Source organism: Tachypleus tridentatus, chromosome 9, assembly GCF_004210375.1.
Source record: "Tachypleus tridentatus isolate NWPU-2018 chromosome 9, ASM421037v1, whole genome shotgun sequence".
Lineage (NCBI taxonomy): Eukaryota > Metazoa > Arthropoda > Merostomata > Xiphosura > Limulidae > Tachypleus > Tachypleus tridentatus.
The window spans coordinates 41,334,863-41,360,305 of record NC_134833.1 but is presented as its reverse complement, the minus strand read 5'-3'; the positions used below and the strand labels follow the sequence as shown (position 1 = coordinate 41,360,305).

Below are 25,443 nucleotides of genomic sequence, written 5' to 3'. Positions count from 1 at the left end.
CAAAGGCCAACCACCCTGTTATAAAAATAAAACTGTCATAGCTGAAGATGATTCATACCCTGCCAAACTTTATACTTGTGTCCCCTAGCCCTACTATTCTTACTGTTAAATATGAAAAAAATATGATACATTAACACTATCAATTCTCTTTACAACTTTAAACACCTCTGTCAGATCCCCACTAACTCTTCTTTTTTCAAGAGAAAACAACTTGAGAAATTTCAGCTTCTCTTTGTATAACAACCCTTCTTTTTTAGGCACCTTTCTAGTAACTCTTCTCTGAAATTTTTCCATCAATTCCATGTCTTACTAAGGTTAAGGAGCTCAAGACGGAATGTAATATTTTAAATATGGCCTAACTAGTGACAGGTACACTGTTATGAACTATAACTTCTTTTGATTTGTATTTAGTATTTCTCTAGATACAACCCAAAATCTTGTTGCCCAACCACTAGTAACAGCACACTGCTTGGATGGCTTTAGAGACTGATGGACTGTTACACCAATATTCCTTTCTTTTATAACATTTTTAAGGTTATTTCCATCCAAATTATACTTATAATTCAAATTATGATGACCCAACTGCATTATCTTACATTTATTGTAATTAAAACCCATCTGTCATTTATTTGCCCAACTCAACAAATCATCTAAATTCTTTTGTGAATCAGCAGCTTCCTCTTCACAGCTATCAATACCCAAGACCTTAATATTATCTGCAAATTTAAATAAGTTATTGACCATTCCTTCATCTGTATCATTGATGATATATCAAAAAGAGCAAAAATCCTAAGACTGAACACTGGAGTACCTCTGTTGTGACATTAATTTAGTTTGACTGAACTCCATTTGTAACATCCCTTGGCTTCTTCCATCCAGCCACTCTTCTATTCAGTTTGCTAACTTATCCTCTACACCTGTAGAGATAATTTTTATAAACTTTTCACGTGGTGCTGTGTCAGATGTTTTCTATAAATCCATCTACACCAAATCCACATCCTCATCTACATAAGCAGTAACCATTTCAAAGAATGTCAAAGATTTGTAAGACAAAATTTTTTCTTAGTGATACCATGTTGACTAGCCAATAAAACTCTAGATTTTGTTAAATGATTTTGCAAAGCATCTTTTAACAGTCTTTTCAAAACTTTTCCCACAATTGAAGTGAGACTAATGGGTCTGTAATTACTGGGACAATTTTTATCACCTCCCATGAAAATAGGAGTTACACTAGCTAACTTCCAATCCTCTGGAACCTGCCCACTATTCAAAGAGATATTATCTGGCCCAGGAGTCTTACTGTTTTATAAACTTCCCAATTTTTTTCTTAACAAGTTCAGTGTTAATGCAGTCGGCTTGTTTGTTCTCATTTCCACTTATCAGCTGTTCAAGATGTGGAATACTTCTTAAATCTTCATTAGTTAAAAACCAAAGAAAAAGCAAAATTTAATAACACAACCATCTCATAATCATCAGTCACTTGTAGCTTTCTATCAACTTTGAACAATGAGATTAATTGAGTTTATTTTTTAACCTGTAAACAAGTTACAAGATTATTGAATTGAAGATAAAAGTGAACATAAAATTAAGAATATAATCAGATGTTGCAGAAAATCTTAATTATTTTATGATGATTGTTGCTTGATGCATATTTGTACATGATAGTAAACATTTTTGCCTAGAATTATTAGAAATATATGTAATAGTTTTTTGCCAAAACTTAGACTCTATAAAGTTATCAAATGACTGAAATCAATTGTAATAAATTGTAAGTATGGAAAAAAACAAGTACGCACAGAATATTGAAACTAATGTGGTATTCTTTGAAGTCTGTTAATTCTATATTTATAGTAAGTTATTTATAATTGTCATGTTTATCCTGCTTAGAATTCTTGCCAAGTTATCACAATGGTTTGCTTGAAAATATGAACAGAATCATATTTATTTATCTCATGATTCAAAATTTACACACACTATGAATTATCTGCTATTTTGGGTTGCTGAATTTAATATGGATAGGAATAGATACATTTATTGGATTTTTTTATAATAGAACATAAAAATTGTCAGATGTAGTTACATTCATTTTGTACATGTAAAACTATTTCTATTTTGCAAACATGAGAGTATGTCTTTTGAAACATTTATCTATATTTGGCCAAGATTATTTGAGTCAGAGCAGCTTGGATCATTCTTGGAGTTTTACATATATTTTTTTTTCTTACCCATTTGTTACTAATTTATTATTGCTCTTGTGATTCTACAACATTAAGCAAAAATTTAAGGTTATTTTTGCAGAAATCTTGTTGCTTTATTGTTTTATTGTTCACTTTATTCACTCAAAACTAACAAACTTGATAGAGGGTCTTTACAAACCCTATGTTGGAAAATCGTTTAGTTGCATATTATAAAGAAATTATTATAAGAATAACTTAAAATTTGAAGTTATTATGTACTGAGCATTAACCCCATGATGACACACTGCTTACTTTATAAGTAGGTTACATAATTCTCTTGAAATTTCTTTATAAAAATAAAACTAGTGAATGAAATTGTTTGGAATTTGACAAGAACCAACATTAAAGGATGTTATACTGCTACAAACTGGGTTTTGATATCAACAGTGGGCAGAGCACAGATTGCCCTTTCTATAGCTGTATGCTTAATAACAAACACAAACACCTAAGAGTATATTTAATTTTGATTTTTCTACTGTTTCTACTAAACAATTCATTATCAGTATAGTTTGTTTGCTTGGTTTGTAAACAGTTTCAAAGGAATTTTGTCATGAAACAGTGACTTTGTCCACAAAATTTCGGACAGTTCTTTGAACCAGGTAAGGTAGAGTGAATAATATAATGAGCAATATTATACATATTACTAGTACTAAATTGCATGCTTTGCCAGCTGAGGCATACTACACCTGAAAGCTTAATTGCTAATAAAGTTGGTAAAACATAGATATAGAAAATATTTGGTTAGTTTTGAATTTCGCAGCAAAGTTGCTCGAGGGCTATCTGCGCTAGCCATCCCTAATTTAACAATGTAAGACTAGAAAAAAGGCAGCTAGTCATCACTACCCACCACCAACTCTTGGACTACTCTTTTATCCATGAATAATGGGATTGACTGTCACATTATAACGTTTCTACAGCTGAAAAGACAAACATGTTTTGTGTCTCTAATTTAGCAGTGTAAGACTAGAAGGAAGGCAGCTAGTCATCACTGCCCACCACTGACTCTTGGGCTACTCTTTTACCAATGAATAGTGGGATTGACTGTCACATAATAACACCCACATGGCTGAAACAAACATGTTTTGTGTGACAGTGATTCGAACCCACAACCTTTGGATGATGAGTCGAGTGCCTTAACCACCTGACCATGCCAGGCCATTTGTGTAGTTAATTACACACAGACTCTGAATAATTCACCTGCAAGATGATTTTAATTTTAAGTATATGTTAGATATACACAACTGTTCTAATTTAAGTATAGTGTGAGTGTTAAATTTAGTTATTTCAGTGGTTTATTTAGGTAGGGGCTAAAGGGGGCTCAACCCCAGGGCCCATGGTCTTAATGGGGGTCTATTGATAATTTTATTTTATGTAAAATTAAAGTGAATTTATCACTAACTGTATTGTAGAAACAGAGCACATGAGAATAATTTGACTTATCAATTGTATTCTAAAGTAATTGAACAAATCTGTATGGAATTCTGGCAAATGGACAATTATTTAAAATTTGGGTACAACTATGGTTGCCAACAGTGTAAAATAAGTGAACTTATTCATTGATTATATTGTAATAACAGAATAGAGGAGAATAAATTGTCTTGCCAATTGTATTCTAAAGTAACTGAACCAGGCTATGTGGACTTTGATGAAAAGAGACATTTATTTAAAGCTCTGGATACAACAGTAGTGACTAACTATGTACTAAACATTTTTATATATATTTGATTTGTGTTAGTATATTATTTTAAAACAAGTGCACTGTGTTTTGTTTGTTTATTGTTGAAATTTACTGCCAACAAATCATAGGCACCTACTGTAGAAATTCTGGCACACACATGTAAGTAAAACTTGACATTTGGTGAGCCAGCCAGGATTATACAGTGGTAAACAGTAATAAAAGAAAAACATGAACGACAGCAGAAGTAAGTCCACATATGCACATCTATAGTGGTGATGAAAATATTGTAGAGATTACAACCACACTGCATAACCATATCAACTGATTTTAATAAATGTATAGAGAAAGGTTAGTGACTTGAGCTCAAAGATGATGATATAAGAAGAGTTTGTTAAAATAACAAGACCTAGAGAGAGAGAAAGAAAGAGAAAGAAGAGAAGGAGAGTGATGAAATATTAGAAATAGAGAGAATATGAGCACAAACTAAGATAACCAAGCTCACCCAACAGAAAAATGGAGGACTCTAAGAATAATAATGGTGTGAGGGCCAGCTGACCTAAACTGTCCAAATTTGATGAACAGAAAGATGACATGGATACTTTCCTGGAGATGTATGAAACTCCACCCAAAGTCAGAACAGGGACAAAGGTGACTGGGAAGTCTGTCTCAGTCTCCTTCTCACAGGAAAAGCCTATACATGTACGCTGGCATGACACCAGAAGAAATGATGGACTCTGATAAATTAAAAGTGGCCTTGGTGAACAGCTATGAACTTATGGAGAATGTTTTTTGCAGGAAGTTCAGGGAATATCAAACCTGACACTGAAGAAACTATATTTAAGTTTGTGGTACATCTATGGCAACACCCACACTGTGGACTGATATGGCCAAGTGTGAAGATAGTTTTCAAGGACTGGACTAATACATGAACAATTCATGATAATATGCTCCACTCACATGTCATTGTTCCTAAATTAGAGAGCAGTAAAGGATGTGAACAAGATGATCAAGTTGGAAGAACAGTATATCTAAGCCCATAAGTTGAGGAATAACCCATTAAAGTTGAAACCAGAAGGGGCTGAACAGAAGTTGGATGCTATCAAAAGTGGCAAGACATTAACAGAAAAAATGGAAAAGAGATGCTATGGTTATAAAATGGGGCACATTGCAAATGAGTGCAAGTTAGCCACCAACAAGCAGTTGCAGAAATTTCAACATAAAGCACTTGGAACTACCCACATAGATGGTGCTGGTGAGAAACTAGTAAAATATGGCTGTCACCATGTATGTCGATACCAGAAGAAACAGAACAGAGATAACTTATTAGATTCACCACCAAAAGTAGTGCTATCATCATTTTTAAACAAGGCATGACTGATGGCCAACTCAAGTCATCAAACAGATCAACAGTGCCAGTAGTGATTGGAGCATGTGGCAAATATCAAAAGGTGTCATCAAACCAGAACATGCTGATAGATGAAGGCTGTATCAGGGATAAGAAAGTGAAGTCTTATGACACATTTGGTTATAATGGATTTACTATATATATTAATTTTATTATATACATTTGTTTCAGTTTAACATACATTTAGAAATGCAAGTAATTTATATTGTTAAATGTCTCTTGGAAAAGACTCTCATGTTCTCTAAATTTGTAGAAGATTCTCAAATGTAAGAATCAACAATGTATGATATATGTATGTAAAAACCAATATTGTTGCCTCAGCTGAAATTTTCAGAAAATCTCCTCTCAAGTTTACAAAAGGTAACCAATGCAACACAGAGAAACATTTTAATATTGTTGGTTTGCTACAGTCAGTATACTATAAGCCTCAGAAGCTATAGTTGTCATTAATGCTTTTTAATTGGGAAAGTGTAAATACTTGATGAGGAATGTTTATAGATTTTGAACATTACAAACCATTCAACTTCAGAGAATTAACTTTGAATGCTAGTATTTCTAAAATGACATTGCATAACTTCAGTGTAAAAATTCACGTGTGAGAAGTGAGAGAGAACTTACCTGTTAAGTGAACTGTACTACTATCAACATAAAATTATTTGTTCATTGTGAATCATTGATAAAATATTCAGTTCCAGACCAGACAGTAGAGTCAGTATTTTTGTAAGTTTATAAAACTTTTGTATATAAATCATTATTTGTAATAACAGTTATTACAAATGATATTGTTGTCTATATATTAAAATGTATTTATGTTAAGAAAGAAAATTGTATTTATCTATCTTATTGGTAAATATTATAAATTTGAAACATATCAACATTTAATTCACTTTTAACTATAAGTTGCCAGTTATTTCAAATTGTAACACGTAATATAATAAAATCAGAGACTTGTCTGAGATAAATTATAATATGTAACAGGGTGCAGCAGTGAGAACCAGTTCAGTATCTGATGGCCAAATAACAGGCAAGGTACATGTGTGTGTGTGCTGATTGATGGGGCAGTGAAAAAGTTTCCCATAGAAAGATCAAAGATGAACACTCCCTACTGTCTGGTAAAACTTAGGCCATGTGTCAAAGGCACCTGTCTATGAGTTGGTTGTTGGCAGCATATCAGGAACTAGAAGTTTGGAGTAACCAGACAGAAAGGAGGCTGATGAGTCATCTGGAGTCACAGCAAGAGCTTAAGAAAAATTTAAGCAAGACATCAAGCCCCTGCAAGTCTCTAAATGTGACATTCCAAATGTAGGTTTATGTGAACTGAAGAAAACACAGACAAAAGATCCTTCACTACAGAAACTGGGACAGTGCCTGAGAGAAAGTCAAGCACAAGACAAAGGAAAAAGGACTTATGGATAACAGGACTAGAAGGAAGTACTGTATTCAATCTATCTCCCCAATTTACTGTGGAAATTAAGCAGATTATAGTACCAATAGAATACCAGACTCAAGTGATGAAGTTGGCTCAGGAGTCACTTGTGGGAAGACAACTAGGAGCAAAGAAGATAGCGAACAAAATCATCAGCAACTTCCATTAGCTAGGCATCATTGGAGATGTGAGCAGATCCTGTAGGTCATGTGACATCTGCCAATGGACAATACGTGGAATGAAATTAACCAGGCTGCCACTGGGTGAAATGCTACTCATAGTAGGGTCACATATAGCAATATAACTGTGGACCTGATCGTACCATTAGCACCTGTATCTGACAAGGGAAACTGTATGTGCTGACAGTAGTTAACGATACTACATGTTACCCAGAATCATAGCATTGCCAGAAATAAATACTTAGAATATAGCAGAAGCTCTTCTGAAAGTGATCTGCAAAGTAGCTCTCCAAAACAAGTTTTGAATGACAGAGCAACTTGGGTTACCTAAAAACTGATGCAAGAAGTGAGCATGCTTCTCAGTACTAGGCAGCTCTTTACCACTTTGTACAACCCTAAATGTAATGGACTTTATGAGAGAGTCTGTGAAGTCTTATAGAGCATGCTGAAAATTATATGCCAGGAGAGACCACGTAAGTGGGACAGGTACCCTCAGGCAGTATTATTTACTTACTGAGAAGTCCCACAAGTGAGTATAGTGTTGAATTACTGTATGGAAGAACAGTATGAGATTCAATGCAAATATTGAAAGAAATGCAAACAGGAGAAGAAGAGACAGAAGTGAAGAATATGTACCAGTATGTGTTAGATGAGAGGGAGGAAGACCTAATGAATGCAACTATTGAAACCATCAAGAGAACTGCAAATGTTGGTGCTAAGTATATGAGTAGATTTTGTGAAAAAATTAAAAACAGTCTTTGTATATATTATAAAAATACATTGTAGAGGGACTTACTGTTAGGTATACAAAACAGTTTTGATTTAATATAGCACAATGTTAAGTTTGGTTATTTTCAAAAGCAGTAGTTTATTGCAGATTTGTTTATGTAACTGTATGAATCATATGTGTATGTGTGCAGTCCAGTTGTTGAAAATTGGTACTTGTTGTATCATTGAAATATGTTATTTGAATCTTCTAAGTTTTTCTTGCTCTTCTGATGGAGTATTATTGCATCACATCTAATATTATAAGAACAGAGCAGAGGAGAATAATTTATCTTGTCAATTGTGTTTCAAAGTAATGAAACAAACTTGTGTGAACATTTGACAAAAATAAACAATTATTTAAAGCTTGGGATAGAGCTGTGGTAACCAAACATTTAACATAAGTGAATTTATCACCAATTGTATTGTAATAGCTTAACAGAGGAGAATATTTCATCTTATCAATTACATTATAAAATAACTTGTTGTCTGGCTTGTTCTTTGGAAAAGGTGGAGCTATGTAAAACCAGCTGTGTTTCAGTTACCTCTCCTTTATATACCATGCACAAACTATTCTAACTGGTAATCTATTAGGCATTTTCCAAATTACAAACTATCACTGGAAGGAATTTTGCATTTAGAGAGATAACTGAATAAATGCAATATGGTTCTCACAAAGAGAGCAGTATACCTCATTTGTTTATATGCTATATTATTGTAGTAAATTTAATTTCATACATTATACAAAATGTTTCAATCCTTTTTTCAGCTAGTATTGCTTAGATATTTTGATATTTAATAAAATACTGTATGAAGATGTTTTTGTATTAAACTGTGGTTTTGACATTATAGTAAAAATGGAAATTTCAGAATATTCAGTTTGCTTTTTCAAAACAGTATACTGCAAAATTCTAAATATTCATATAGAATCAAAATATACAAGAAATTCTCTAAAATTAACATTATTTGCTTATACCAAAATGTTTTGTTTTTTACACAACAGAACCCTCTTTTGGACAAAGTGTAAATATCTGTCTTCCTCCCCTTTGCAGCATTGACATGGAATTAATCTTAAACAGTTATTTATTTTAAATGCATTTCAATAAAGATACTTCTTTATTACATACTCTGACATCAACTTTTTGTGTTTATGCTGTCACTTTATAATGTAACCTAAAAGCTTTATTTCCATGTTGCTTTCATTATGAAAAAGGCAGTAGCTTCCAGGCAGCCATTTCTAAAGTAAAAGTTAACCATGTATAATAATTATTATAATTTTCAATGAAATAATTTATAACTATTGAGATTACAGGTATAAAAGTAAATTAATTAAAATCTATAGGAAATATGAGGTATGATAGCTCCACATTTCCTGTTTCCTTAGATCTAATTCTGTACAGGTTTTATCATTTGCTACTGACAGCCTTTAATTAAAATACATGTGTTTTTATAGGTTTTTAAATATTGCTAATCATGAAGTAATAAAAATTTATATTAGATACTTCAGGACCTTGCTGAAAGAGAAAAAGTTCTTAAATATCATTTTCTAAGAAAGTATGGAGAAAAACATTTTGTTCGACAACCAAAACTCCAACATCAGCTGTTTCCATCTTTGGGTATTTGGATTCTAAAAGAAGAACTTTCATGGCACTTCTCTAAAAACAAGGTCAGTGTTATGAGGGCTGTTAAGTTTTCAAAGCTTCTTTTGCTGCTCATTTAAATACAGTATGTTTATCAATACTTCCTGAAAACAATAAAATACATGTATTCCAACCAAAGTAACAAGTGGTTTGTAAAAGTACTTTAGAAATGTATAGTTTGTATTTAAAACAGCAAAAATCTTATAAAAGCATTGCATGGTGTGTTATAAAGCTAGATTCTAAAATATAAATGTTATCTAAAAAAATCGTGATAAATTGATTAAAGCAAGTTATAAAAATATTGTATAAGATGGCCATAAAGTCACTGTGGGCACTTAGAATAATCTTTTAGATAGTTAGAACAATATAGGGTCACTTGTGGATGGAATCATATAATGTTAATGCTCCTGATGCTTTCTGTCAGATGCATCACAATACATTAGTGTTGAAAAATGTTTTACTTTACCATTATTAAAAATGACCCTCAAATGTGGTGAGATAATGTTTATCTTTAAGCCAAAAAATGAAAACTAAATTATCAAATAATGCTCCAGGATTTGCCACAACTTTAATAAATTTCTTAAAACATGGCAAGTTTTTATAACAAGATAATTTTTAATATTATTTTTATGCAGGTTTTGTTATTACTTTATAGTTTTATATTACTTGAAACATTCCTTTAAGTTAAAAAATTACACCAAATATTTTATGATCATTAGAAGCCTCTGGTAACATTGCTCCTTTGAGTTACTTTTGATGTATTAATTCATTCAAGGTTTTCAGTCTTCGTTTATTATTTACCACATGTGCAGTGTTAGATGACTCAGTTACAGAATGAAATATTTCCTATTATATAAGATTCATATATACATATTTTAATAATATAGATTGTGCTTAGGAAGTATGTTGGATGAAAAAAATTAAATGGATTGCACAGCTTACTGGTTGTATATTGTAAAATCTGATGAAGAGTACTAGTCCAAAACATCATTCTCCTAAAATAAAAATTTTGAAAAAACTTAGCATTAATTTGGCCTATTCTTTGATTTTAATATCTTTTTTTATCCATGCAGTTAACTGTATATTTCTTTTTGTAAAAAAATTAGATGGGCATAAGACTCAAGATGTGCATCAATTATTGAATTTCTTTATCAACAACATAATGCAGTTCCCATATTTTGTATTTTCCAGAATTAATATACAAGGAAACATATATTAGCTGGTCAGATAGGCCTGTATACAAAATTAGGTTCTTTTTAAGTAATCCTAATCTATATGACAGGATGGAATGATAAATTGTATCTTAGGATGGCTGATATGGGTATTAACACTTTTACTAATAAAGCAGAGAACAACGTTTTGACCAATTGTGTGGCATAAAATCTTAGCTAATAATCCATATTTTAGTGCCATATAAGTTTTAAATTCTTTCATAGAGCAGTGTTCTTAAAAATCATGAATTTCCTCTAGTGTGAGTCATGTCACACATTTACTCTAGGTATTTTCTCATCCCTTTTTATATCTCTGGCCTATAAACTAGAAAATTAAACATGAATTACTGATTGTAAAATTGTCATTGCTCAGACAAACCATAGTTTTATAGCTTTCACTTTTGTATGGTGACAGAGCTATCAAATGGAAAATCAGAACACTCTTGCCACACCTACCTGTCACATTCTCTCTTTCAAGATTTGTTAATAGTTTGACCTTATGTTTAATTCTATGTTATGTATAACCAATAGAAAGCCAAGGTTTTCATCTACTGAAATCAGTATTATATGATGTTGTGTTCTTAATACAGTACAGTCAGTTTCACTTTTAATTTAGCTTTGATGTTCACAGGAATCGTGATGAATAGCTTGGATGCATTTGTACTGGCTCTTGTTGCATAGTTAAAAAGTAAGAAAAAGTATGATTGGTAGAGGAAACTGTCTGCATTTTGCATATTATTAGTCTGTGTTCTTGGGTGCGTTATTTAGCTAAATAAAAATAATTTAATGCATTACTACCATTAGTTTAAAAAAGGAAGTTTAGATGTAATTTATAGTTGAGAAAAAAAAGAATACTTGTTTATTACTATAAAAGTAACTAAAATATAAAAATATATACATATCCCTAGGTTAGTTAAGGTTAGCTTAGGTAAAATAAACAATAATAATATAATAAAAATATTTCTCAAGGCATGCATTTAAACAGCTCAAAGTATTGCATAAGTAATTTAATTTGATAGTATAATGTCAGCTGCATGTTTCACAAGTTATTTACAACTTATGATAGTATGAATAATATTTAGATATGGTTCAAAGGGCCATAAAAGAATAAACTTGAATTGCAAGTAGATGTATGCTGTTACAAGTTTAAAGCTACATGAGATAAATAAATGAAGTTTCATGCTACATTTAAAGCTATTCTAGAAAGAAAAGGCATGTAATTCAGATTTACTTCAATTTCTTTTTTGGGGGGGTGATGAGGAGGATTGACATCAGTCAAATTGGCTAACCTTGTATAGAGTTAAGATAGAGAAAATGACAGAATATATAAAGTTTTAGTGAAAACAAGCATTTGAAATATATTTAGGAGGTTTTATAGATTACACAAATAAAATTTGGGATTTTTAAGATAATGAAAAGTATTTTAATCATAACATGTAAATCACTTTAGATGTAGATTATTCAAAACAAATACTCAGTATATTCATGGACAAATCCTGATTTTAGTATATTCAAAATACTTCATAAAAATATGATATTTTTGTATGTGAAAGACTGACAAATTTTGTGAATATGTACAAACTATATTGAAGTGAGAAGTTTTAAATCTATAAAGACTTCAAATAAGTACAAAGAGGTCATGTGGTTATTCAGATTGCCTGAGTTTATGTGAAGAGTGTTAATCTATATGTGTTATTTGTGTCTATAAAAGTATATGCATTTTTTTCCTTTAGAATTTTTCTCAGTTATAAAAAAGAAAAAAATATATATCTGGTTTTATATTTTTACTGTACTAAACAAAGTTTGTAGTATGCAAGATGATAGAAATTTATCAAAATTGTTTCCAGTTTAAGTTTTAGAAAAGTCTGATGGAGTTGTCATTTGTTTTTGTTTAATTCCTGTTCAACTACTCTGTATTGTAATTTTTACATTTACTAGCTACAGACTGGGTTGTAATGCTAATGTTTTCTTTCTTTTCCCTTTATTTTTGTTAGACAGTTAATCTAGTAAATTGTTATCAAAGATGTATGATATTGTTTTCAACTTTAATGAGCTATTGTAAATTAAATGACCCATTAGAAACAAAATCTTGTTTGTAGTTTATATAAACTGTGAAATAAAAGTTTATCTTGTGTAAACTGTGAAAGCAGTGTTAATATAAAGGTACAGATGTTTGTTTGATATCTGTGTTAGCAATATGCATTTCCCATTACTTGAAACTACTCACCTGGTCTATGACTACACAACCTAAAATTTTACTTATTCACAGTAATTCAGTTGAAATATAGGGATTTGAAAGTTGTACAGATGATGTCTGAATCTGATCTCTTTTGGTAGGCTTACATAAATTCTGATACGAAATTCTTTTATTCTCTGATTGTTAAAGCATTTAAGGCTTGAATTTTTAACATTAAAAAAAAAAGAAAGAATATCTGTAGTGTTGAGTTATGTTGATAAAGCAAGAGAAAGACATGACTCTAGCATGGATATAGTCCACTACACAACTGATAATATGCTTTTCACCAAAGTAACCCCAAACCACAATGATTTGTTACTGCTGAAGTAGAATTCTTTGATCAAAGTTAAAAAAAAAATCACTTGGAACAAGTTCTACAAAACTAATGCAAGAGCCATATTTATAATCTTAATACGGCAGAATTATATTGATCTGTAATTAATTTTGTTGAGGATGTCTTAATTTGGGGCAGTAATTGGACACAGTATTTTGTTTTGCTGTGTATCTGTATGTAGGTTAAATTTGTAAAGGTTGTGTGTAATGGGTGATACTACCATTCACATTACACTGTTGAAATCAATAATTACCTTGTAGAGGAAATGATTAAGTATACTGAGTCTTATCCTAGACTTCAGTTACTTTGAAGAAGCTTTGGACATCCTGCATTGTACTTTCCAGCAAACTGTAATCATATCATTAACCTGGCAAGACATAATTTAACAACTTCACATAAACATATCACTCAATTTGTTACTGAACAAGACATCACAGACTTGGGGCAGTAAACATGTTTAAGTGTTTAATTATCCTGAATTTCCAGTTCTTACTCATTATCCTTTTTTTTTAATACTGAAGAATTGACTGCCACTGAAACATTTATTGTCTAGCCATGATTAAAATTAAATTCTTTGCGACTCAGTGTTTCTCCTTCTGTATATGATAGTTGAGACAGGCATTGCTGTGGGTGATTACATATCAATTGTGTGTTGTTTTATATATTTTTTTTTACTGATTCAGGAATGAAAGTTTTATAAGATGAATATCAGAATATTTTCTAGCAGACTTCTCAATTATTTTTTTTATATTATTTAGGTCCTGTCATATAACTTCATCTTAGTGCCATTGTTTGAAGGTGAAACAATTATTGTTGTTGGTGATGGATTGGTAAGTAGGAACCTGTGTGAAGAAGATGTCATTGGTTAATTCCTGTTTAATTGCTTACCCTACACCTCTTCTGTTTAACATAAAATGTGTTTGATTCTTAGCTGCATAAAGAGTACTACATAAACAATGCTATATATGCATGGATAAGAATGCTTCTATTGTGTATGGAAATATGTACAGGTAGTTTGCTAGGAATAGAACTAGTACAGAAAGGTCTTGTAAAATAAAAGTTTCAGACTTGTTTCATCTTGTACATTATTGTAGTTACTCTCCAAATAACATACATGTACACTGTATATTTTAAAATAAACTGCTTTGTATGTTGAATAGTATCTTCACTGATTTGATGAAACGTCTTTCCAAGTTACCCTTATGCGCCTATGTGGTGTGTAATGTTATACATCTTTTCATTCATGAATTACAAAAATATCATTATTGCTTTTGTGGACATCCACAGAAATTTTTCTTTGGAGATGCTAACTCAAAATGAAGGGATGATACATCTTCCATTATGGTTAAGGGAATAGGCAAGCTCCCATAGTAAGTTTTGTTGGGTTTAATGTTTACAAGTCCCTTTTAAGCCATACTGCAGACATTCAGTTATATGTACTCCACAATAATAAATTTTAATTAACCTTGATCATGTTGTCTCGTGGGATGTCTGCAAGATTGCATCAGTCTGTTTAATAATCTTCAGCCAGTATTACAGGCAGGTGGCAACATATTGGCACCAGTCACAATGTGTCAGGGCTCAGAGGATGAATAAATTACTTGGAACAAGTTCTACAAAACTAATGCAAGAGCCATATTTATAATCTTAATATGGCAGAATTATATTGATCTGTAATTAATTTTGTTGAGGATGTCTTAATTTGGGGCAGTAATTGGACACAGTATTTTGTTTTGCTGTGTATCTGTATGTAGGCCATATTGGTCTCTTTTATTACTTGAGTGAGAAGTATCATGTCTACTATCCAAGAAGCTGCTGTGGTAGCAACATTTTTCAATATTTAGCTACAAGATAGATATTTACAGATCTTAAGTAACATTGCTGACAAATTTGATGACTTTTATTAGAATTGAAAATTAAGTGTAATAAGTAGCATGAATAAAAAGCTTATAAATTCATATACATGTGCTGAGTAAATAAAGAATTATGTTTCTCATTTTACAAGGGGCAAGTGCCCCTTTGTCTCCTCCATGGGCACCCTAGATTTCATTAACATATCCTGTCAGTGGAACAGTGGTTAGTCTGTGAGTTTACAATGCTAAAATGAGTGGTAGGATTCCCTTTGGAGGACACAGTATACAACTTGATGTAGCTTTGCTGTAAAAACACACATATGTAAGCATTAACATTTCCAAAACATACTTGTCTCCTCTCACACTACAGCTATTATTTGGTTGCCAGTTTCTACCTTTGCCATTCTAAGCATTGATCTGATTTTTCTCACTTGCTCAAGTCTCTTGTATCACATTTTAACACTTAATTGCTCTTGGTGATATTCGTCTTGTGACACTTTCCATCTACATCAATGGTCCCTCTATCCTGGTACTGCATATATGAACACCTCATTTAGATAATGTTATAAATTTTTCTTGGTAAAGTATTCACTAACAGGTTTCTCTGTGCTATGATTGTTAGGAGATACTTTGAGAATTCTTTGTGTTACTCATTTCAATTTCATTTTTAAAAATTTGGGGGGGGAGCCACTCTCAATTGTGACTGCCAGAGATCTTACTCATAGTGAGATGGAGACAGCTATTAGTTTGGTGGTGTTCCTCCAGGGTACTCTGAGGCTGTAATTGAGAGTGATCCTGAACAGTCTGAAGATAATTTAGATTTGCTGTTTGCTTTTCCTTCACCTTCTTTTATTCTGTTGGCTTCTCAGAAGGCCCCTTTGAGATAAGCTACCTCTAGCTCTTTTTTCTTCAGTTATTCTACTGAGTGTGTCATATTTTTGAGATAAGCTACCTCTAGCTCTTTTTTCTTCAGTTATTCTACTGTGTGTGTCATATTTTTGGTCTTTTACCCAGTTGCTTTTAAGCGTGCACCTTACTTAATGGCTGAAAGGTTTGGGAACAAATATTTAGTTTTTCTCTCCAGCCACTGACATTTTGGCTCATGCATGGAGGTAGATTCACTACTCAGTTACATTAAGGGACAGTTTTGTGCTTTATCTGCCTTGGTCATGAGACCTATGTGATTTAGTCTACCATCACCAGTTGGAAGCATATTCCAACACATCTGCTCCTGGAAATTAGGGGTTCTAAGGTGGAGTTTGTAATTAACCTGAATAGATCAATGTCCCCGAGTGAAACATTGGTTAGCCTATGGATTTACAACTCTAAAGTTCATCCTGTTGTTTTCCATAAACTAAACCTTGTTGGAAGACTCGTAGGATCACCAGATCTACCGATGATGAAGTAGAACCACTGTTAGCATGTTCATTGGTTTGAATGTCAGCTAATACATTAATTTGTGATGTCTTGACTTTGAGTTGTTCCTACTGGAGGTTACAGTTCTATCCCTGTTTCAGGGTCCTAACTCCCACCATCAGTCCCTCAACACATTGATATCTGAATTAAGAAAGCATTACATGTCCTTCCTCAATACTTATTTGAGACTTTAGCCTCATGTGCCATGTATCATGTTTCCCTGAAGTTTTGCTTTTTGTTGCTGCTGACCTACAAATGTTGGCAGTAAGTGTGGTTTGCTCCAGTTGTGAATGGTATGCTTTATTATTCTTCCTATATCCTCAGACCAGTTTTTCTCCAAGTCACTGTCAATCAGGGAAGAATATAAACTCTTTTCATCAACTCATTTAATCTCTATATCCCACTTCCATGACTGATCAGTGTTTGATAATTAGTTATGTCCAGTGAGGGTCTAGAAGTTTTTGTTAAATGCATTAATGTCTTTAGAGATGCTAGACAACAACTTTTTATTCATTGGGATCATTCATTTTCTCAGGATTGATTTACCCCCAGTTATATTGATGAGGTGAGTATGAAAGTGATCCATATTGCTTTTTCTGGGCTCTCTTTGAAGGTGAGGAGACTTCTGCAAACCATATCTGCTCAGATTTGTCACATTGCTATGCTCTTAGAAGCCTGGTTGAATTGCCCACTGGAAGACATTCTACAGGCTGGTATGTACAGCTACTCCAATTTTTTTATCTTGCATTATTTGTGTTCTTACCTTGCCCAGTTGAATTGCCCACTGGAGGACATTGTGTCAGCTGAAATGTATACCTTCCTAATACTTTTATCTCACAATATTTGCATGATCTAGCAGCATCTTCATCTGAGATTTTTTTACTACTCACTGTAGTTATGTTAACCACTGCTGGTAGATTATACAGAGTTGTATTTTCATTGCTATGCTTATCTCTTCTCTACCATTCAGGATCCCTTACCTTGTTTCCACAGGATCCTACTCTGTGGCAAATGTTGCCCAAGCAGGTGTATTTTTATCAAACCAATTCCACACTAGCAACCATTAATTTAACATACTTTATATAGGTTGCAACAGGCTCTGTTGAAATGAGGTGTTCTAAAAGACAACCTAGGAGCTGACCATATGATGTTACTATGCTGTGCTGGACTACCACTCAGACTATAATGAATAAAACATAAAGAAATCCTACCAATTCCTGCTGATCATTGGATTGAATAGATACCAAGTGGTCCCATCCTGAGTCCTGAGTCTGGGGTGTTGCTTGGAATTCTTTAGATTAAGGAGGTTTGTACATTTTGTCTTACTTTCTCATTGTAATTCCAGTAGCTCAGAACACATCACTCTCTGGCTTTAGGTTGGGATCCACTTATAAGTGTATATATATATATTGATGAAATTCAATTTTTCTAACTACCAATGTGGGATGTAGAGAACATGGCCCTATAATTCCAACCTGAAGCAGTGGAACCTCAGCTATCTGATTGGAGCAAGGCCAGAAGTGATGATAAATTATGTAAATTTCCATCTACAGTATATGACTGGAGCTCCAGGTGAAGAGCATATCTATACAGGATTTAGTGCAGTTCTCTCACTAGTGTACCAATTTTCTGTTGACATACCGATGATCTATGGAGATACTTTCTGTAAAGGTAATGCCCTCATTGGCCCCTCGACCATTTCAGTGTGGGATTCTAGCTATTAGTGTGAGCAGAAGTAAGTATGTTTTGGAAATTAACATTTTCTTAAATTTAAAATGTACTTCCAATAATGCTTACCTCCATTCACACTCCCCTATCCTTCCTCCCCATTAAGAGTCTGTGTTAGAGACTGCAGATTGAATCGGTCTCAAAGCAATGATACAATTATCTGTCTGAGTTGCTTACATACAGTACAGGAAAAGAGGGTGCACTGACATGCGAGGAGAATGTCACAAAACAAACATCAATAAAGGCAATTAAGTGGGGTATAAATGACTGGAGGAAATGAGAAAAATCAGATCAATACTTAGATAGACAAAGGAAGAAACTGTGGCAGTTGAGTAATGGCTGTAATGTTAGAGGAGGTGAGTATGATTAGAAATACATTTTCAGTTTAAGAAAATGTTAACTCTTTTTTTAAAGTCATGTCTGAGTACCTTTTTCTTTTATTTGTATTTTGATATTTAATTATAACTTACTTGATAGGTGAAAGAGGATTGGGTGTTTGCTTGTTCAGCAGTGACCAAAGGAAATGACACTATGTCATGGTAAGTCAACTGTAATGTTGTTATTACTTTCACTTCATGTGAAGAATTCTTTTATTTTGCTTTAAATAAAAAACAATTTAACACTCTGTTAAAAGGTATTCTTCTATCTCTTTTGGAATGGGCTGTTACCAATCTGTTAGATTTTATAATTTAAGGAAATAAAATATTGTTTCTTTATTAGACTTTTCCCTTGGGATGTATATTTCTGTTCTGTACTTTTAATTTTATGTTTAGTAAGGATTTTAATATATTTTTTTATATTGAACAAAATATGATTTTGTTATCTTAGCAAAAGCTTATTGTCTTGTTTATTTTAATGATCTGTAGAGCATCATAGTATTTCTTTTGTTTACTATTTTCTGGGGGAATGTTCTGATTAACATTTCATTAATTAAATACCAATAAAGTTTTTATTGTGTTCCAAAATGAATGAGATATATATACAATTTGTGTTAAAATGTTTCAAAAGACACAAAAGTATTTTTGAATTTACCAAACATGGTTCTTGCAGTCAAGTAACTGTAATTAAGAAAGTAAAAAACAACAGAAAGTTATAAAAGTCTGAGTATTTAAACTTCTCACTTTTCATGTTGGTGGTATGTTAAAGTTAAAAAAAAACATCTGAATGTTATCAAGTCTTCCAGTGATTTTAAGACATTAAATTTAAGCCACATGAATTGTTAATTTCTTCTAGAACTGATATGCATGCATGCCTTCTCTTTACTTGATGATTTTTTAGATTATACAGTAAAAGGAAGTTCTTAGGTGTGTATTTGGTAACCTGTAAATGAACATAAATATGCCCAATATTAGACACAGCTATATATAAATATGTATAATACCTGTATTGGAGTGGTGTTTACTTTAATTATTTCAGTCACGAAGGAGAGAACTTTTCAAACAAGGGAGCATTAATTTTGTCTAGAGAAAGGAAGACTGACAGAAAATGTTTTCAGTATCCTGCCAAAGATCTTCTGATGAAAGGCCACAGTCATCTTTTAGTGCAAATCTCACCATCAAATAAAATGGTACTCAAAAGTGTATTTTAAGTCTATATTAGCATTATTCAAAGTTGAATTCTTAAATATTGGTGTCTTCTATTTAGCACTAGAGGTTAAAGATTTCTTCTTGTATGTAACAATCTTTATAACTTAAATATGTAACAAATAAAGAATAATTACTTAAAGCTTTAACTATAAACATCTTACCTGATGAGAATGTTTAGTAATTTACTATTTAAAACTACAATATACAGACGTTTTTTATAATGAAAGCATGCTATTATATCCATAGTTTTTTAGTGTTTATGTGCCACATTAACTATAAATGTTATTTACCTTTTGCATTTAGTGTATTGTTTAAACATGATGCAAAATCTTGTGTTTACAACTGTACACAAAATAGTTATTGTTTTAAAATGTACCTGATTCCATAGTTAGGTGAAAAGAAAAACCTCACCCACAGTAATAGTAACATATAAATATCTGTGTTATGCTGAACATTGTAAGCTTTTGAACTTTCTGTTATTTATTTTTTTACATAAGAATAAACCTATCAGTCAAGATATTTAATCGACCAACAGACTGATTTTTTTTATATAAACACATGTTTTAAGAAAAAGTTGAATAAAAAGTTGCTGAAACATTTGTTAGAATATGCCCTTTCTTTGCTAACATGAAATACTGCTTTAGTACCATGAGTGTAAAAGAGTTTTTTGGAGTAAAATGCTTTTACACATATGAAACATTTGTGTTATTGAGAGCATTACCACACTTTTTTTCCTGATTGTTGTGGTTCACAAGGCCATAAGTTCACTCTGTCTGACTACTGCAGTTTATTAGAAGTAGACCAATACAGACTTATGCTTTGATCCATCCCCAGCCAAGCAAACATGGTCCCCATTTTTCAACTTATGTTCACACCTTACACCTTATTGCATAATTCTGCCTTTGTTCTTGATGTAGACAGGTCCACCTGTCAGAAACAGTTTTATTTCCTTCAGTGTGATTTATTAGTACTTTATATAGATATTAAAGTTTCATGCCACCCACTCTCTGTCACATCTGGAATTTTCAAAACACTTGAATGTAGATCTTACTGCATAATCAAGACTGAGCTGCCTTCTCTCTTAACCTGTTTGTACTTTTTCACATGCAGCAGAATATGAGTCATATTTGAAAGTCTTTACAGTAGCCTGTGCTTGCAGCAGCAGAATTAGCCATATGCTTATAAGAAAATAATTTGTTGATAACTAGTTATTGAAAAACATCTTGTCACAGGTTACTTTGAAATATCTTCCATTTCTACAAATAAAATCAATTTACTATAGGCTTATAATACATTTTTATTTATTTAGATGGACCAAAATAAAAATGTATAAAAATGTAAATTAGAAAGATAATTTGTTTTAACTTCGTCTTGTTTAATTTAAGCTCTCACAAAATTATAATTAAAAACTCTGCTTTTAGTTTCATACTAGGTAGTCTCATCTCTGAAATACTGTAGGCCTCTCCCTATGAATTTGCTGTCATGCTGTCAATAAGCATGTTATTCAAACTTATGAATGCTTTTCACACATAGTAGTAGAACATGTTTCACTTACCAGTAATTCTTCATTTTTCACTTAACATGTAACTTATTGTACATGCATCAAGAGATCTTACATAAGCTGTACTTTGCCATGGAAGTTCAGATTTTCCTAGTGATACTCAGGCTTGATCTTGCTGGACAGCAAGGAGTATCTACTTTAGGTAAGGGTACTTTAGTTTCATGTTTTAAAGCTCCTGAAATAATAATTTTGGCATCCCTCTGGCAGTGGAACATTCCACTTCATTGTTGTCAAAGTTCAGAGCATTCCCCAAAGAAACAATGTCTTACTATGCATTGAGATAATCCATCTTCTTTTCCCTGTTGTGGGCCCAGGTACAGAGGTATAACAAGTTCATGTTCTTGCAATATTTTTATCCAGTATACTGTCATTCCATCCAGATTTCTAGGGTCTAATAAGTGCTAAACACTTCAGTAAAGCATGACCCCAAATGTGAACTTCCAACAATAAAGTGAGTAACAAAAGTATTTTATGAAGACAGCTCTTTCTCTGTCATACAGTATTTCTACTGAGCTCAGTGAGTAAACAACTGGCATACATGTTTACACATTCTACTCCACTCTGTAACTGTAGTAACACTTCTTTGACATCTTTGTTGCTGGTGTCATTCTCATATAGAAACTAACAGTCTTGACAAGAATAGGCTTCCTTTAGAGATAAGAATGCTTGATAATTTTCCTTTCTCCATCTGAAATGCATTTAAACTTTTGTGAGAGTCAACAATGGTGCTATTATCTTTGACAGTTGGCCATAAATCAATGGTAATACCATACAAAACCAAAGAAACTGTGGATTGTTGCTTTATTTCAGGTCAAGGCAAATCTGTCATTATGACTGTCTTAGCTGTGTTTGTTGAGACAATATGATTGAGAAACTCCAACTTTGTGCACATGAGTGAAAATTTTCAATTCTGTTTTTGATATGTTTGAATAAAATCTTCATGTTCTCAGATGTGGACTTAAAAATGTAATCAAACACCAAAGCATTGTTGACATAGTGCAGGCATTCCTCCCATTGTGTTCCATTGAATTTAAGCTCCACCGACCACATGAAAGTAGCTACTGCATTACACAGTTTGACATTGAATTTATACACATCATCTTTTGTGTGAAAACCAGTCTTCGCCGTGCTTTCATCATCCAGCTCAATTTGCTAGTCTCCAGATGCCAGAACCTGGGTGTTGAACCAACAGGAATTCCTAACACATCCAGACATTCATCTGCTCTTTGCAATTACCACATGAACCCATCTGAAATCAATACTTTGCTATATCTCTTTTATTCCTGACAGTCACTACCACTGATGACCAAGCATTTTACAAAGATTGTATGACACTGTCCTTCAATATCTTCTATATTTCATCATTTGTGACTTTTCTAGTGTTTTAAAGAAAATGATGCAGGTGGTGCTTTATTGGAAACATGTTACCTCTTTCTCAATGGTGCCGATTCACCATAATTTGACCTGGTTAACAATCTGATCATAAAACATCAACATATTCATCCAGTAAGTCACTAAATTACTTTCACTGCTTTAGGTCTAGATTGTCAGCACAGTTCTCAAACAGTTACTTCATATGTGTTGATAGCTTTGTATTTGTTTTTAGCCATGGTGCAATGGACACAACCTTAGCATTACTGTTAGTGTAGGTTACTTCCATTTCACCCTTATCATGCATACAACCATTCCATATCTAGCTGGATAGCTAATTGTTCATAGTTACAAAGCAACACTAAGACTTTTTTTTTTTGTTGGACTGTCAAAGCTCATGCTATCTGCCTTCTAGACAGAAAACATTTAATTTCATGTGTGCCTTTGTAATTTTCCACACACTACCATGCTTCAGATTTCATCTGCATTAAGCCACAGAATTTCACTTGTATACAAGGAAGTGCTACTAATCCCTCACTACATACACTCATGCAGTCTACTGGTCCTGGACTCAATCTGATTGGCATTGATTAACTTACTCATATATAATTTCAGCTCACTTGCTGTACAGCTAAAATTATGAACAGGCTCACAATGTATTTATACCAAGGATTCTGATTCCATAGTTGTAAATGAGAATGACTACCTTCATTATGTTGGCAACACCTTCTGCACTGGCCTGATGATCCATCTCTTCTCTTACATATAGTCTATTGCAATTTGCTAATAAGTTAGTATCCTCTTGTCATATCAGATGTCTCACTTATAGGACTTGAAAGGTCATAAGGTTCACCTTAGTCTTCTCCACTCTTGTGTCTGCCAGGAACTCAACATCTCATGTTTGTACATTTATTGTCATATGTCAGGCTCCACCCAACCCTTGCAGAACTGGGCTGTCCACTATATTCTTTGGTCTAAACAGTTTGCTGTGTTTCTCCAACCCAGTGCCCAAAGCTGTCTTGTGCTCTATCAATTGTCTGGAGCTATTTGCAGTGCATTCACAGCTTGTAGCTGGCCATCTCACCCTATTAACCTGATGGTTGGTACTGATAACTTTGCTTACTTTGATACTTATTATAGTGTTGAAATTGTTGATCAGCTGACATTTCTCAAGTCATTGGCTGAAACTGATAGCTCTGCCATCTTTGCTGCTTGAGTAGCAACTATGCTAATGCTTCACTAGTTTACAAAGCTTTGGTCTTTTCATTCTTGGCTGTGGAATGTATCCAAAGTGCAAAACTCACAGTGGCATGTAATAATCTATCTAAACACTTTGTTGCAAAGCTCTATACACTCAATAGAGACCTTCAGTGCTGGAATTTGTGAATAGCTGGTTGTTATCTCTTTGGGCAATATAGATGATGAGAACTTTACAAGGTGGAAGTAACTGGATAATACCATCAAACATCAGAATGGCCACAATAACTTCCATGACAGGTGTCTTCCTCTCCATCAGGCAGTTTGAATGTTACAATAAACTTATCTACCAGGATATTCTCTTGATCTGTAAAGATCATTGGTAGATATTCTTTTCTATGAAATTGGTATAGAATGTTATTGCTGATCCTTTGTTGAGCTTTGAACAAGGCCTGAAAAATCTTTTGCTTCTCCACTGGTTCAAATCAGCTATCTGGCTTGTACACAACTGTATTTAAGTCTTCTTGCTGCTCCTTATCCAAGTGTTCAACAGAGTTAAGGGCCAATTCTAGACCACATAAGATTAGGATCATGTATTGGACAGCCCATTCCCAGTTCCATCCATTCCAGGCAGTTACCTGTCTGAAACACTATAGAAACCCATTCAGGCCTCTCTTCAGCCATCCTCTTGAATGTGAGTAATGTAATCTGTTGGCCTGTACAGGTGGCAAAATCCTATCCCTTTTGGTACCCCTGTCCATACCAGGTAGAAATGGCATCAATGTATTTAGTTCCAGAAAGAAACTGCTAACTGGAACTCTGAAACCCAAATGACCTGCATAACCTTGGATATCACTTGCTTCCATGAAAGTTGCAGGGAATCTTTTTGTCCTGACAAGTACATCACCCCATTGTTCATCATTATCACCACAGCATGCCTAATATATCACCTGCTGAGAAGAAACTCTGACTGGTGGATGATCATCCACTAGTGGAATTTCTAGCCTTTCTCCATTGGTTGTTATTCATCTGGACCATAGCTAGTCCAGGGTATTCTGGCTCTCAACAGCTTAGGAGTCTTGTAGAAACCTCTCTACATGGTCTAGAACATCCTAGGAGCTATTGCACTTTAATGACTCAGTCATCAACATCTCCTTTACACCAAGATTGATTCTTATGGGAATAGTTTGCTTCATACATGAAAAAATTGCCTTTAGTCTGCATTTTGAAGCTGACTAATGCTATGGACCTTTATATCAAGTCAAAAGTCCTAGGAAACAGACAAATTCTCCTTGGCTCAACATGTTTTTCCTGCAGCTGTCCCTCTCTGCCAAATTCTTCATCATGATCATGAGTACTTTTGTGTTTAAATTAAGCCATTCTAATTATAAAAGCGTTTCTTTAAACTCAATTAAACTTCAAAGTTAAGTAAAAGCTAGTACTCAAGTTATAAATATGGAAATTCTGCAATAAATCCTGTTCTCTTGGTACCAGGACTTCTTCCTATCTGCTCGTGGTACTTTTAGGTAAACTGATTTCTCTACAAGTATCAGGTTGATAGATACATTAATAACAGCAGATTTCACAAAACAACTGTAGTACAATTTTTTGGAAGCTTGA

At 33.1% G+C, this 25,443-nt stretch overlaps 1 protein-coding gene across 1 annotated transcript in view; it reads left to right on the top strand.

The window, feature by feature from the left end:
* The window catches only part of PGAP1 (GPI inositol-deacylase), an 84,308-nt gene that overhangs the window by 48,392 nt on the left and 10,473 nt on the right, over window positions 1-25,443 (top strand). Inside the window, exons 11-14 of the mRNA XM_076458805.1 lie at window positions 9,189-9,356; window positions 13,870-13,941; window positions 18,586-18,647; window positions 19,525-19,675. Coding sequence (XP_076314920.1) covers window positions 9,189-9,356; window positions 13,870-13,941; window positions 18,586-18,647; window positions 19,525-19,675 — 453 coding nt within the window. The remainder of the gene's footprint in view (window positions 1-9,188; window positions 9,357-13,869; window positions 13,942-18,585; window positions 18,648-19,524; window positions 19,676-25,443) is intronic.